We start from the raw sequence: 16,366 nt of genomic DNA on the forward strand, positions 1-16,366 counted from the left end.
CTAGACTGTAACATAAAGTGCTGTGACTGCAAGTGTGCAAGTGCGAAATATTTCTGTGCCCTTTTGAGCTGTTCATGGTTTGAATGAAACCATGATAGCAAGGAGAAAAAAATGAATATTTTCCCTGTTTTGCAATAAACTGAATCTTCTAAAAAGAGCCTGGAAGTTCCCAGTGAGCTGGTTGATAGTATTCAGTGAGGAGCAGTGATTTTGTATGTTTTGGTGGTTTTAAATTGAATCCAGAGATGCCCATTTGAAAACTGTGAGTTGCATAAAATGCAATATTCCCTCATTCAAGGAAATTCCTGTCAAGGAAGAGCTCTGTACGGATGTGTACGTCTGCATCCTGGCACACAGTTACAGTACTTAAGAGTTCATCAATATTTTCTACAGACTCAGGTGTCACTCCGTTCCTGCTTTGTCCGTTGGGAAAGGGTCTTGTTTCTTCCCTCCCTCAGTCCATTCTCTGATGTCAGTTCAATATACGGGTTTTTAGTCTGTCCCCCAACTGTTCTAGGGCCAGCACTGGATGTAGTGGAGCAGACAGCTATCCACAATGCAGGAGAGAATCTGAAACATTGATTTCTGTAGAGCTGTTTCTGATATATGCCAGTGCAAGCAAGTTCAGACACTCGATCGCACGTGTAAATAATCTGTGTGCACTCCTAGCGTGGCAGTTGGTCAGATTGGAAGTATACAGTTCATGCATGCTACTAAATATTGATTTTTTTCTTTGTTAATGATCATTATGAAACAGCTGTTAAGTGAGGCAAAACACTTTCTTTCTAAGCTTGTCTTTGTTCTTCTAGACATAGTTCAAACCTAAATCTTCATCATAAGCTTCTGACTAAAGATACACTGGAGTTCAGCAACCATTTCAATGCAGCATACCTCTTGAAAGACATGGCTAAGGAGTTTTGTCAAGATGTCTCTTTAAAACAACATGTTGGACATACTTCTGTAATCTTCAAAGGAATGAACAGAACAGGCAGCTTGGTTTTTCCGATGAGCAAAATTAGAGAACCCTGTTCTGAGAGTTATGGATACGATCCGTTGAATGATGGAGCTGTTCTGGATCTAAGCACTACTTCCAGCATTAAATCTGAGAGCAGTGCTCATTCTTCTTGGGATTCTGATGGAGGAAGTGAAATATGCACCATGCCCTTGGATGACAGTGATGAAAGCTGTGAAGGACCCAGCCTAATGCCCTATGAGGAACTCTACCAAGACTGTACTTTAATTGAGAAAACTAGTCAAAACTTTACAAATTTACCTTCCAGTTTGCCAATAACTTGTCATATATGTCAAAAAACTTACAGTAATAAAGGAACTTTCAGGGCTCATTACAAAACTGTGCATCTCCGCCAGCTCCACAAATGTAAAGTCCCAGGTTGCAACACAATGTTTTCATCTGTTCGCAGTCGGAACAGGCACAGTCAAAACCCTAATCTGCACAAAAGTCTGGCTGGGTCACCAACAAGCCTACAGTAAGATCATGCTGATCTTAATTTATTTCTGCTAAGAATTAATCATTTCAATTAAGGAATGTGTTAACGTTAGTTTTATTTAAACTCATTTGATTTCTAGCCCACTCAACAAGCACAGCCAAATTCTTTTCTCCTGTGTATGCTCTCCAGCAGTTCCATTTAGCAAAGCTTGGTGCTGTAGATTTTGTGCAGTTGTTTGGTTTGATGTTAAATAGCGAAAGCTTCTGTAAGGAAAAGAAAGAATCTTAGAAATGGGGAAATTATGGAGACATTCACTAAAGTATTTCTGATACCTGTGAAGTATTACTTGCCAACAATAGGAGCTTCAAATGAGAACCATCATCCCTTGTGTTTACATGTGAAATGAGTAGTTGTGTCATGTAAGAAATGAGTAATGATTGGGGTGAGTTTCCTCTGGTTAGGTTGAGAGTTTTGGGGCTACCATTTCGTTCCTGGGACCATCGTCTGAAGCTGACTTGCAGTATTAGTTGAATGTGGTATTTGTGGTTTACTATATCCTGAAATCTGAAAGATAAAATTCAAATTTGGGGAGACTTTGCATACAAAATCCTGCAGTCCTTGCTCTTTAAGTTGGCATTTCACTTGAATAAAGATTGCAGTATTTTGGCTTTTTTTTCAGAATTTAATACCATTTGCTTTGCAAAAGGAGGGGCTACCTAACTTGGCAGGGTTGCCTGAATAAATCTGAGACATTCTGATAAATTGTAGTGATAGAAAGAATGAATAGGTTAAGCTAAAATTTCTGAACCATGGCAAAAAGCATCCACAAAATGGGAGGTGGGGGAAGTAAATCCTTTAATTTAAAATGCACTTTTTGAGTTCCATTTTCAGGAAGATAAAAGTTTTTGTTAAAAGGAGGAGGGGGGAAGGAAAAAAACCCCAGGCAAATACCTGAACTGCTTAAGAGTTGGAAGGTGCAATTCTAAGCCTGTGAGAGACAGAGACAAAATGGATGCGGTAGAAATCTTTCATGATTCGGCAGTTATTGTTTCTCTTGCCGGTGGGGGAAAAAACATGTTGATCTTTGTAACAATAGAAGAATACTTACTCTCATTCACACTTTTTTTTTTTAATAAGAACATTGTTCATTGTTTAATATCTGTTAAAATGTTTAATATCTTTGTATTTGTCCCTGTAATGAACAGTATTCGGCATTATGTTCTATGCACTTAAGAAGACTAGTCTTGCATTGTATTTTAAAAAACACTTTAATATTTAATTTGTAGTCATACATCATACAAATGCTGTGTGTGTACTTGTGGCACATATTCATTGACTGAATCATTTCCAAAAAGAAAAAGAAAGAAGAAAGCAAGTCTTATAGTACCTTTTTTTTTTCTTTAATTCACCGGTTGAAATCTGTTGATCAGTTCTAGTATGCCAGCATGACATTGACAGCACAATCTGTACATATTATACCAAAGCGCTTACAGTATTTGTGGTTTCTAGAACTAGTCTAGCTTTCCAGTATAACTGGATGTTAGTCTTTATTCATTTTTGTGACTGAATAAAAATAGACTGAATTTCTGGATTTCATATGTATGTAGAAAGACTAGTACAATGCTATTGCCATATGTCTTGATGTTTAACTTATTCTAAAATATACTATGGTATTGTAACCATTTCATATTGTATAAAGGAAACAAAAGTGGACTGAATATTTCACTAATTCTTTTGAAACTTGGTTTGTGTGTAAGTATGGGTTATGCGAGGAAAAAACATGCCACAGTTGTAAATGTTTGTGCTCACTAGAAATTGTTTCCATGCATTGTGTAAAGTAATCTATTTTTTTAATTTACAGTAGGTTTATGTGATATTTAAAATAAGTCATTTGTGCTTGAAGCTGTCAGGAAAAATTATTAGCCTGGGGAAAGTTGTGCCATTGCTTTGAGGTTGTGTATTTTGCGGGGAGTTGGTGTTCTGGGTTTTTCGGGGGGACTTAGGTGGTGTTTGTTTTGTTTTTTTTTTAATGGGAACTCGCATCAGTGGAGATCATAGTTTGAAAGCTAAGGGCACAATAACAGGAGACAAAATTGCTCCCAGCCTTTTGATAGTATAAATCCATGATTTGTTATCCAGCTATTTCACGCTCTTTTTTTTATATATATATATATACACACACATATAAACCTATTTGTTTAATCATAAACGGTGGGTTTTTCTGAAACAACGTGTGATGTAAACTAATGCTGTAATGCCCATTAATTTAGCTTTCGCTGTGTCCAAAAAGGAAACACGTTTGTATACCCTAATAATTTTGTATATGTTAATAAAAACAAATAATAATGCTTCTGGTTGATTCAGAAAAGTAGGCTTTTGTTATTGAAAAAAAATACTATTCTTCATTTTTATTTAAAAAAAAAATCTGAAAACACATTCCATCTGTAGAGAGCACTGTTTTGACAATGGTACTAACTTATTCCGTAATAAGGAAGTGTCACTATTTTAACAAGCTATTAGAAATAATGTAATAAATGTTGCCAGATATTCTATTCATTTTTTTTCTTTTCTTTGTGCAGTAGACAAGGGTAGAGATTAGTTTAAATGCCATTAACTAAACAGAAGGTAAATATGTGATCATTGAGAACTGTGTTAAAAGATAGATATTTGGGTCTTATTTATACTTTCTATTTTGGAAGGATTTTTTGTTATTCCTCCAAAATCTGAACAGGATGGGAGATTTATCAGAACAGGCTAAACCCTTAGTACCCCTAGTACAGCATATGTATCTCATGAAGCATTTGTGTAGCTCCCTCCTCCTAATGACCACAACATGGCTGGACCAAGCCTTAACATCTCCCGTTAGTTTTAAATATGTGTGATGCTTATAGCAGCCTGTATCACATATTCACCACAGATGTTGGAGGAAGTAACCTCACTTCAGAATAGTAGTACCATCATTTTTTGAGCTTTTCAGAGTTGGTCTGGACAGCTGAAGCAACTTCCCCTGACTGAGGTTCAGTTCTAGAGATGTTTTACATCTGTGATGCTGTGAGTATGTACAGCTGGAAGCTCGAATCTTTTCGCGAGATTTCAGCTGGGCCTGAATGTGTCCACCCTTGCTAACCAAGTATGTTGCTCCAGTTTTTTATTTATTGTTTTTTTTTTCCTTAGAAAACAAGAGCCGCAAAAGTTGGATCCCATCATCTTTCTGTGACTCCAAAGGAGAAGGCATAGATGCACACTGCGGGGTAGCCACTCTGTACGTTTGAGCATCCGATTTCTCAGAACACAGGTATTTTAAATAGTTCTTGCTAGCAGGCCTATATCACTCTGGAACAATGAGTGTCAGTAGTGCTTACAGGAGTATTTGCAGAAATCCATTTTGAACAGAGTGTAAAGGATCTGGTTTTATAGCTCCAGTTTTCTAAGTACTTTGAAAAGAACTGCAGCAAAACCAGAGGCTATTGTTTCTGATGAATCTTTAGAGAAGTTACATACTGTAAAACCCAGCAGTGTGGATAAACAAGTTCTGAAAATACCTGTCTGATGTCCTGCACTGAATAGGGAAGCTTAAAAAAACAGCTAAACTACTTGGATGTTGTCCAGGGATTCTTAAATAGGGTGCCAGGTCCTTCTTGAAAAGGGTTCATGAGCAGCTTCTGAGTAATCATCAAGCATAGATTTAAGAAATGCAGCTAAACTAAAAACACCTTTAGATTTTGAGATATAGCCCATAAGGATTCCATTCAGCCTGCAAGCAAATGTTCTTTCCAAACTGAAATGAGAGTTTGACTCTGAATTGGGAAGGAGACAACAATGCAATAAGAGAAGGAAGGCTGGATCAAAGAGGTTTTGTAGAGACAGCTAGGCTACAGGTTTTGTTCAGAGCAGTGTTTACTGCCAGTCCCCCCCATCTGAGGGGAAAGGAGGGCAAGACAATATATAAAAGATAAGGTTTGAAGTTGGATTAAGAATGCATACCCTGATCAAGTCAGCTTTGAATTACTTGGAAAACTTCTGTAAAACTCTATTGAACAGTTTGCTGGCTAGTGAGATTTCCCCGTAACCTCAGCAAGCACAAGTCTGAAGGTAGACTGGCTTTTAATTTCCCCTTGCCTTCAACCGCCACCCCCCGGCTCCCCGTGCCTTTTGGCACTCCTTGGATTACGCAAAGTTGCTAACTTGCAAATGTACTGTTGAAACATCAGCTGTTAAGCTCCAGCCCTGTCAGCTCTGTTCTGTGTGAGCACCCTTCATCTTTCATGTGCGTTCTATAAACGGGTAAAGGAAAGGTTATGTCGCAGAGTGACAGTCCCTCTCTTGTGAGCACTTCATCTAGTTCTGCACCACTTTAGAGCTTCACAGAAGCACCTGGAGCCCTTTGTATTGTGTTTCTGTAGCTCCTATCCTAAACTAGTAAAATTGACTGTGAATTACTTGCCACTATTGCCTGCAGATGTATGTATTTAATAAGCAGAAAAGATGCTTTTAACTACTGAGTGCAGAATTAAGAGTTTGTCAAACTTGCGCTTAAAAGTCTCCAGCAAAACTCTGTTTAGTTTGAATTGTAAGGAGTACCATGTATCACCATCCTTCTACAGGTTTTTGAAACTTTTTTTCTTTTCAATAAATTAAGATCAATCCAGATCTGTCTTAAGTGTGAGGTGATTCTCTGCTTCAGTCTTTTAAATCTGTGGTTACTAATCTTGTTCTATAGTTTCTGCTCATTCAGTGTAGAGATGTCCATAATGTGTCCTCTTACTACTGTCATCGTACTGTCACCTCTACCACTCTTTTGAAGCTTACAAATTTAAGTAGAAGCAACCATTGAGGACTGTACTCTTAGCTGTAGTTGCAAGTCCAAGAAATTGTCAGGGTTGGACTGTCGAAACTAGGTACCCCTTTCTGGGAAAGCACGTTGAAGTGCTGCTTGAAAAGAGGTCCTAGGAGCACCATGTACTAGGAAAAGCCCAAGCCTTCCCTATCGTATGATATGAGAGAATTCAGTACTTTTGAAGCTTCCCTGTTGACTTCTTGAGGTTTGAGTCAGACTGTAAGTTTCTTAAGATGTGTAACACATTTCCTACTTGTTCCCTGTCTGCATATCTCCTACCACAGAGTAGCATTTCATGAGTTCACAAGCCCAGCCTGCCCTTCTCACTCAAGCCTGAAGCCATAAACACAGTTACCAATGAGGTGACTGTCAAGGATGAATTGGATCCTGGATTTTTTTCACCTCCTCTTTGTATCCATCCACATTCAGAAACAGTTAGTCCTAACACTTGTTCAAGCACAGTGAAAAACTGCAATGTCTTCCTAATTTTTTTTTTTTTAAAGGGGATCCTTGAGTTGCAAGTAACACATTGTTGGTAAGGTCTATACTGAGCAACTTACACCGCAGTAAAACTGAGCAGACAAAAAGATCTCAATCTGAGTTCTCAGTTTAATTCCAAAATTATTATTTTTAATTATAGTCATTATACAAGCCCTTTTCTAGAAATATATTTATCTTATCTGAATCTGCTGATTTACAAGAATGACAGTATATATATATATGCACTTCATGCATAGGTAATTTATGCACACATATCAATACCTAGTGTAATTGCATATACATAGGGCTGCATATGCATGTTAAACCTAATCCCACTCTCATTTATGCTAATATTAGTTGGGAGTAATTGCAGTGAATTCAGTAGAACAGGGCATAGAATACTGGAGTCATGTCTCAACAAGGACCATAAGTTCCTTGGCTGCTTGTACTGCTTTGTAATTGCTAGCTCACTGAAGCAGGTCAGCATATAATACTGTGAAAGACCAGATAAGTTTAACTAATTTCTGTGCACCATCCCCACTATAAATGACTAGTTTGCAGCTATATTTCTACATGACCAATGTAACAACTGTACCATTAAAAGTGTTTTCTTTGCAGGTAAGGCAGCATGAGGCAGATCCTGTGCAGATGGAAAACGGCCAGTTTAGGCAAGTTCAAAATCTGGACAGATATACCTTATGACACTCAGACAGTCTCCAGCCAAAAATTCTCAAAGAGAACAAAATGTGTGAGTGTATTGCGTATAGCGATGTGGAGAATCGGGAGCAGCCAGAGGGACTTCAGAGGAGACACTAGGAAAACAACATAACTTACTAGAGAGGAGACACATTATTGCTGCTCTGGGAAGCCGACATCTGCACCTCTGTGTGGGATGATATAAACCTTACATTGGATTCCTGAGCACAGAGAGGCCATGTGCAAGTGAGAGGTGTACAGAGGCTTCGCAGGCTGCAAACAGCTTGAATAGAGCATGCTTCAAACTTAACAACTTGCCTAATACTGTCATATGCACAGTACTGCAGTGCTTGTTAATAAAAGGAGGGTTTATCTGTCTTTAGAAAGTCACGTGCAGACGTTCCAGCCTTCACTGATGTCCTATAGACTGTGAGCCTCTCTGCCTTCCTAGGCATATGCAGGAAAAACTCACTTGAATTAATTGATCTACTTAGCTTGCTTTTCCAGCACTCTGCCTCCCTGTTTTAGAAGAAAAAAAACAAAACAAAAAAAAAAAAAAAACAAAAAACAACCATGCTTTTATCCTCTATGAAAAAGATAGAGAAGCTAGAGCTTCTGCTCTGCATATTTTTACCCTTCACCTATTTCTTCATCCTTTCCAGGGGAGAGGTGAGGGGGCACCTGAGTTTCTCTTACTGCTGTGGAGCCTGACAAAAATTTCCAGGCTCCTGTTGCTTTTTCTCAGCCTTATCTTGCATGAACAAGACTGAAGAAGAGCCATAGATGGGAATAAAACTGGGAGGGGGCTGTAATTTGGAGAGCAACTATAGCAGTGGTTCCAAAGGGTGAATGGAGCACATAGTTACTAATGTGGGTGACATTTGTGTCCGTTTGTGTGTTACCACCATTCACAGAGAGAGAATCTTTTATGAGAGGTTCCTTCTCTAGTATTATTTGTGGCACGAAAGGGAGGAGACTTTTCTTTGTTAAAGAAACCAGTAGGAACTGAATGAAGAAGAACCCATTTTGGAAGGTACGCAGGGCATGAATGGCCACTGCCACTGAGCAGGTGATGATATTGTGGGAGATGAAGCAGGAATGGAGAAAAGTGTGCATGTTGAAGATTAAAGGGAAAATTTCTCTGTTCTCTGATTCATTTTCTCTGTTTCTACTCTTTTCACTGTTGAGAACAAGGCTAGCCTCCCTTCCTTTTCCTGTATTCTGACATGAGAGAAGAAAAAGCTCTTGTAAGGGGACAGTCAGAAAGCAGTCTCAATTTCTCATCCGTATCTTTGCAACACTCTTTATGGTAAAGGGCTGGGGGGTGTCCCCACACTCAGGCCATGCACTTCATCTGTAAGAAAAAAAGCCAGTACCTCCTCTCACCCTGGGCTGCCAGCACTGCGTTACACACTCGCTGCTCTCTTGCTAGTGCCCTTGAGCAGATGTAACGTGAGCCTGGTACGTGCTGAGGATGCATTCTTCATGCCGAGAAGGGGAAGGGCTATCTACAGGTATCTGAGCTGGTTTCACGCTCAGGAGACCTGCATGAAAACTCCAGCCACAACTCTAATTTTCTGTTTGATTTTAAGCAATTCAGCCCAGATCTGCAAAGGCATTTTATGCCTCAGTCAGAACAGTCATTTCTGACCTCATAAGAAAATTGTGAGAGTAACTGAGCTAATAAACTCTTGTTGTATGCTGTGATACTGCAGACCATATAAGAATCCAGTTCTGTAAAATCCTCTTTGTGTCCCTATGGAAGATGATTGCAAAGGTAGTTTTGGGACTACATTATACTCTACCCTTTAATTCTCTATTTAAAAAAAAAATCTTCACTATTCGTAAGTAACCACTTCCTCTATCAGCAGTCTTTTTCCGTACAGCAAAATGGCAATAAAAAGTAAATTCTCTGTTTGTTTTTAGCTCTGTTTTCAGAGCTAAAGAGCAATACCCACCATTTGATGTCAACTCTTATCCCCTTTCTATTACCCTTCTGTATGACTGAAAGAAATCAGTTTGTTGTAAACAGGCATTTATTTTGTTTTACATGTCACACTATTATTGCAGGGAGTGGGTGATTTTTAAAATTTTTTTTTTTTTTTTTGTCATTTTCTGAGTCTGTCCTGTGAGGACACGTTCAGGTATATACTGCTGCACTCTTCTGGATGGAATTAGAACTGGCCAGACCAGCTTTTTCATTGCTAACAGGAGGTGATTCTGATTCTGCCACATGGTAGATGCCTGTGTAAAATCTACAGAGGTATGCTTTAGAAAAACCTAAATTTTCTTTCCTCTTGGTTCAAGAGATTCACAGTAATATCCCAGGCAATGCCTGATTTGACACAGGTTCCTTACAACACACTGTATTTTGTCTTACGAGGCCTCTTGGTCATTGTAACAGACCAAGATCATCAAGTGTGTAGCACAGACCAACTATTACTTCTTCAAACTTCAAGATAATAAATACACATGATCATGTTAAGCAATGGAAATATATCAAGTGTTGCACATCTGGTTTCAGGGATGCATATAACCCAGACAAAACCAATAGTCAAACAAGGAAAGTAGAATAATTTCCAGGTCAGTAATAATAACCGCTCACACAACACTCAGGGGAAATCAAGCATGCGTATTTGCATTCAGATATGTGCTGCAAACTCAAGAAGTCTGCATACCCTTCCATAAAAGCATGCCAAAGCTGCTTTGAAAAGCTGTGTTTTCAATCACATTAATTACATGTTTGGGTAGAAGACCACCATCATGACATTACATCAACAACTTTTGCACTAATATACATACCACAAAGAATCTTGCAAACTAAACTGAGCATGCTCTATCCCAGAAATCCCTACGGATCATGATTTAGCAGAGCAGACCAGAAATATCACCCTGCTTGGGACCCTGCTCCTGAAATTCAGAATGCCTCATAAGCCAGTGATGCTCCTCTAGAAAGGGAGAAGATATGTTTCTGATTTCCCATTTCTCCTTTTGTATTTATAGTTTCTATATTTATATTAAATCACAGTTCTTTCTTAGATCTATTTCTCCTGTGCTTTGACATGGATGTAAGTGGAAAACTAATGCAGTGCCTTTGAAAATCCCCAAATTGCACAAATTCTATGAACCACAAAGAGTGCACCCCTTTCCTAACTCAACATCAAAGGAGAGTCTCAGGACATTTCAAATGAAGATAAAAATGTTTAATTCTGTATACAGAAAATGCTTTCAAGTGAAACATACACTGGAAGGAGAAAGCTCCCTCCCCAGTGTTTGGGCCTTGCAGCCTCCCCGAAGTCCCAGGGCTGAGACTGAGTCACAAGCAGGATTTGAATGTTTTATTTGTTGTTGTTCTTCTTGCTTAAAATAATTATATGCTGCCATACTACTGGAAGAAAGTTACCATATGGAAGAAATAGCTGGGGGTAGTTGGATATTCAAGACCATTGTATGCTTTATAGAAGCTATGTCTAAGCTGGAGGATAGTCCAAGGTTCTGGATGCAGGTGCATGACCCTGTGTCCATGCTGGTGCAAGAGCCAACTTACAGCCTTCTTGTGTCTTAAGGAGTAGTGCCCGAAGGCATACGAGGACATGCACCTAGGGTTATTTTCATTGCAAACTGCGTGGCTTAAAATGTGTCAGAATAGTATAGCTGGGTTGGGTGCGCTTTGAGGTTTTTTCTGTGTAACACACTGATTGACTTCTTCACCCCACTTTTCCAGCCTGGCGTCCTGGTACCAAGTGCCACACTCTACTTCTACTGTGGCTTCTTTGCACCAATGCAAAACTTCAGAAATATAATTGGATTATATGAAGGGAAAGAACAAAGTTATTTTTATTCTCAGTCCTCAGAATTCTTACAGGGTCTAAAGCTAAGTGGGAATTAGAAATGTGAGAAAAAGGACCCAAGCATGGAGAAATTAGCGCCGTTGGCATGTTACAGTAAGCGCGGTTTGGGACCGCTCAGATGTTCAGCATTGTATTGCTCCAGCCAGCCAGCTCAAAACGTAATACATTATAATTCCAAGTGTTGTCAATATTCCATTTTTATCTGTAGTTTACAGTGTGAAAAACAAGCCCAATGTTGCATCCTTACTCAAGGACTATGTTATGAGATCTTTCTTATGTGAATTCTGATTTAAGGCAAGATTATTCACATGATCAAATCATGGCCTTCCCACATATTTCCTTAGACATTTTGCCCTGAAAAGGTGAATCTCATTTTTAAAGTGCTAACTTTAAGTAGCACTACACAGCAGAAATATATTATTTTTTTTATTTTAAAAGTTAATACTGTCTGTGCAACTTTATCATGCCTGAAATAGAGATTTACCATCTAATAATGCTAGATTTTATGACATGAGTAAGAGCTATTAAGAAATTGACTTGTGATTCTTCAGGCATTCTCCACAAAACCTACTGCAGTCAGTCACCCTACTGAGACTGGTAGGATCAGACCTTGCATATGCTCCAGTGGTATTTGTCCAGTGGTCTTCTCTTTACAGAAGCTGGTAGTGGTTGCACAGTTGTGCTGGACTGATCACTGGCCTTGTTTCATTTTGAAATATGGAATTGTGATTTTTGGAAAGCTGGAGATGAAGAGAATGTGCACCTTTCACATCATGGTTGAAAGACTGCACCAGGATAGGTCTATCAAGAAGCTTTCAGGGTGAACAGCCATTAGCAATATTTTGTTGCTGTACCACAGTTACTTTAATGTTCACACACAAGGTGTTGCAATTGACTACTAGTTGGAGAAATCATGGTGATTCTGCTGCAAGACTCTCACGTCACACTGTTCCCTGCCATAACGAAATGTACATACCAGCCAACAACTTGGCACAGAGGAGGGTAAAGTTCTTTCCTGAGGTGAGGCAAGGGAACTTGCCCCACCCCGATGATATTGTTTGAGCTTCAAAAGAGCCTCTCTTTGAGACTTCTTAAAGTTTCTTGGTAAATTGAGATGCTGCACAGAGCAATTAGAGACCAGACCTAAAGGCAGAAATGTTTAATCCTTATTTTTAGCACCTTGCATTCTACTTCAGTGAAGTAGATTGGTAAATAAAATTAAAGATGGGAAATGTAGGTATAAAAATAAATAATTTTCTCATAAGTAGACAGTACGCTTGTATTAGAGCCAGACAAGAAGCAAAGAGATTGTACCCTGAAAGGGAAATGTCTCTTGGAGGAGTTCCCCTTGACCCTAGTTAGATCTCAACTACAGGGTCACACTACGCTCTGAGAAGAAAGGAGAAGTTTATTTTCTTCCCTTAAAATGAACTTGTCTGTTTTGTGTCCAGAAGAAGTGTGATGTTTACAGTTTAATAATTCTCTGATGTATTTAACTAGGAGGGGCTCTTAATTCTTAAATTCTTTGAAACATATTGGTTTGGGTAGACAAGCTACATCTGCTGTGCAAACCTCAACAGAGCTATTTAAAGTATCTTACATAAGGAAAACTTTCTTGAGGATCTCTGTGTATGCAATAGATGGGCCTTGCCGCTCCGTGAAGTAGATGATGATTTCAAAGGTAGGCAGTCACATTTATGAAGTCTTGGTTTTGTTTCTTAATCCTGTGAAGGGACAAAGACTAATGGTGATTTATAAGGATTTTTGACCCCTGTGGTGTGTCAGCAGTCCAGCCAAACTTTAATTCTTAGTAGGCAGAGACCTCTGCTGGAAATGGTTCAGTACTTCAGGGAAATACAGATTTCTATTAAGAGAACAAAGCTCGGAAAACCCTCCTGGTGAGAAAGGTCAGAGGCCTAGGAAGGACTACATTAATGGCAGAATAGATATTCTTTATGTGGCCTTTCCCTCTGTCCTTCCTTCCTTGGATCTGTACACCGGTACAACAGTAGCAAGAGAGAGTTTTCAATAGGAAACAGCAGTCCATTTGACCCAGCAGTGTCTTGGCAGACAGCAGTGTGTGCATGGTGTGGCAACAGCTGTGCAGGAGATGCACCTTTGGCTAATGCAGGGGACCCCACGGAGAAGAGAAAGCCCATCTGGACAAGTCCTTCTGGCAAATACACCATGGTGGTAGCACCAGCATGTACTAAGTAGCTTCAGGAAGAGCCATTAACTGCATCAGCAGATGATCAACAAAATGTTGAAGACACCATCCCTGTACTAGTCTGTCCTGCAGACTCAAAATATTCTCACTGATATTTTCTTTTATTAATAATCGCGGTGCTTTTGGATGTGATGGTACAATTAGTGGTATGGTGCCAGTTTCTAATCTCAGGGCAAGTTGTATAAAGCTTAAGTAGGACTTGATGCAATAGTTTTTCCCAGTAGAGTGCAAAATGTGGTAGCTGTCAGAAACATTGGCTTCCCATTTCTGAAAAGGAAAACGGTTTTGCTGTGGGACAGCACCAGAAACAGCAAACCGCCAAAGCTTCTGAGATTCGACGAGTGTCCACCAGGCATAATTCTGAAGAGTCCCAAGTTTGTGTTCTGACAATAGGATTCAAACTCAAAAATAAAAGAACACTTCTCATGGAAATTGCAACTCATAAGCATATCCTGTTATTTTCTCCCCCGAATCTGTAAAAAGTCACAATAAAATGTCCAGAAGCATCTGGATTCTTTGGAGTTGAGGAGTCAGTCCACTGGTCTGGCATGGAACAGAGTTACAAACAGTACAACCGATGCAATTTGGAGTAAATTATGCTACAAAATGGCCCTCATGCAAAGTTTGTTAGTAAATGAAAAGGTTCCTACTGACTTCAGGTTTTTGACTGTGCTCAAACACAGCACCTCCACCAGCTACATAATATGCACATATAGTAGCTCGCGTTTAACGGTTTCCCTAGCCAGTTACAACTGCAGCTTTCTCTGCTTTAAACAAAGCAGAGTGTAGCTGGTGGCCATGTGTACAAGGAATGGCAGTAAAGTTTTCAGCGTGAGTGACAGACTGACAGACTGCTTGGAGGGGTTGGGATATTAACTTTTAAACTAAAGCTTCCCAGTGGACTTCATATTTTTCTTAGAAAAACTTGCCAAAACTTTCTTGGTTTATCCTGAGACCAAAGCCAGTTTAGAAATCCTAGCTTTGTAGTATTTTATGGTTCTGTCTGCTAATGTTTCTTACAGTTAATTTTCATACAAACACATTCCTGCTCCTATTGACCCAAATAACCTGAATACTTGTGGACTAGTTCAGTTCACACACATCTCTTTATTTGAAAGAATATCCAGAGTCACAGATTTTCTGATTAAAGAAGAAATCAGATAATCTTGGCCTAAAGCTTTCATCCAGCACCCCACCCCAAAGACCAGCCTATATATGTAACTGCTTGTTCAAAATTCCTTCTCAGTGAGTTTTCATGTTCTGCCTCTTATTTGGCCCTATCACTTTGACAAAAAAAAACTTCTCACACCAATCCTAAGTATATCTTAGGAATTCCTGGACTGCTTGGCTTTTGATTTTTAGAAGAAACCATGTGTCTTACAACCTTTGTCTTACACAAAGAGTGCATTGACCTACCCATTTCCGTGATGTTTAAGAGGCAGAGGATCCTCTGATACCTCCTTCCTAACACATTGTTTGAGTCTTCTTTGATGTATGCTAACGACATCATTTTTCTGTGGTAAATAGAATATGTGGCCTTGGAATATTTAAAATACACAGAATATATTACCTTAACTACAGAGTTGCATTCGTACAGATTAGCTTCCCTGATATGCCAGAGAAAATCACTCAAATATATTTTAATTTTTTTTAATACTGATCTTAAACAAAGTTGACAGCGTGATAACTTTTGCTATGGTATTGGGCCTGCATGTTGTTCATTTCTCCAGATGGAGGCAGCTTTCATAACCTGGCCGTAACTACTTTTTGTGACAACCGTTTGTCACAGACATAGGCTCTACTGGGCTAGGTGCTAGACATGTGCAGAGCAAAGAGAAAGTTTCTGATTTTTCTGTACACTGCACCGTAACGTTTCCAAACACTGTGCCTGCACTTAGCTTTGTGTTGCTCATCCCTGTGAGCACGCCAACCTGCATCAATGTTTCAGGTGACTGAAGCACCCCAGTGGCCATTTTAGTCTCAAAAGAGAAAAATGAATAGAAACAAGGCATTCTGAGTGCTTGGCTTACACGTCATCTACAAAAAAAAAATATTTTGAAAGGTCTAATGATCCAAACTGAAAATAATTTGAACAGTTTTTGATAGAAATTGGCAGTACAAGCAATGTCCAGAAAGAAACACACAGCCAGCCTGGGACAGCCAGTATAAAGCTGCAAACTGACTCAGTTATTTCACCAGGCAAAAGTTTATTTACATTATTGTGCTCCACCCTGATGAAATAATTGAGATTGCAACTGGAAAGAATACGTAGCCCATCGAATCCTTTAAAATGCCCGTTGTTTTTATTGGTATTTTTACCTGTTGTGCACATCATTAGCCGTGTAAGGAAAGCAAGAGTCGTACACATATTTCTGAAAGCAAGCTAATTTTAGAGAAAATCAAAGTTATCTTCATTTTACACTACAAATAAGATGATTAGCAGTGCAACAGAAAGCAAGAGTGTTTAGAAAGTCTGCTTTGGAGGCCACTGTAAAAGCGTTTCTATGTTATAAGTAATCACAGAAATGAATACAGAAAAATACATTGATTAATTTTGAAATTGTGGAGGTTTTGGCAGGCAAGTGAGAAGCCCTTTTCTCATAGCGTCATCTGTTTTTACTTTTACACTAAAAGAGCCCTGCGGTATCCTTTTAAATAGTGCAGGAGCCCCCAGCTGGGCCTCCCTGACTTCCAGTGCAAAACCCACCAAAATACAGAAAAAAACCTTTTCCTCCAAATAGGAAGAGCCATGTGTCAGGAGTGCATATGTGTATGCTATAATATAGAACAGAGTTGTGTGAAATGTGTAGATTTTACAGATGAGAAG

At 39.1% G+C, this 16,366-nt stretch overlaps 1 protein-coding gene across 1 annotated transcript in view; it reads left to right on the forward strand.

Moving 5' to 3' along the window:
- The window catches only part of BNC1 (basonuclin zinc finger protein 1), a 76,293-nt gene extending 74,802 nt beyond the window's left edge, over positions 1–1,491 (forward strand). Inside the window, exon 5 of the mRNA XM_086757547.1 lies at positions 810–1,491. Coding sequence (XP_086613673.1) covers positions 810–1,491 — 682 coding nt within the window. The remainder of the gene's footprint in view (positions 1–809) is intronic.
- Positions 1,492–16,366: the final 14,875 nt, after the last annotated feature.

Source organism: Chlamydotis macqueenii, chromosome 12 (assembly GCF_036417535.1).
Source record: "Chlamydotis macqueenii isolate bChlMac1 chromosome 12, bChlMac1.mat, whole genome shotgun sequence".
Lineage (NCBI taxonomy): Eukaryota > Metazoa > Chordata > Aves > Otidiformes > Otididae > Chlamydotis > Chlamydotis macqueenii.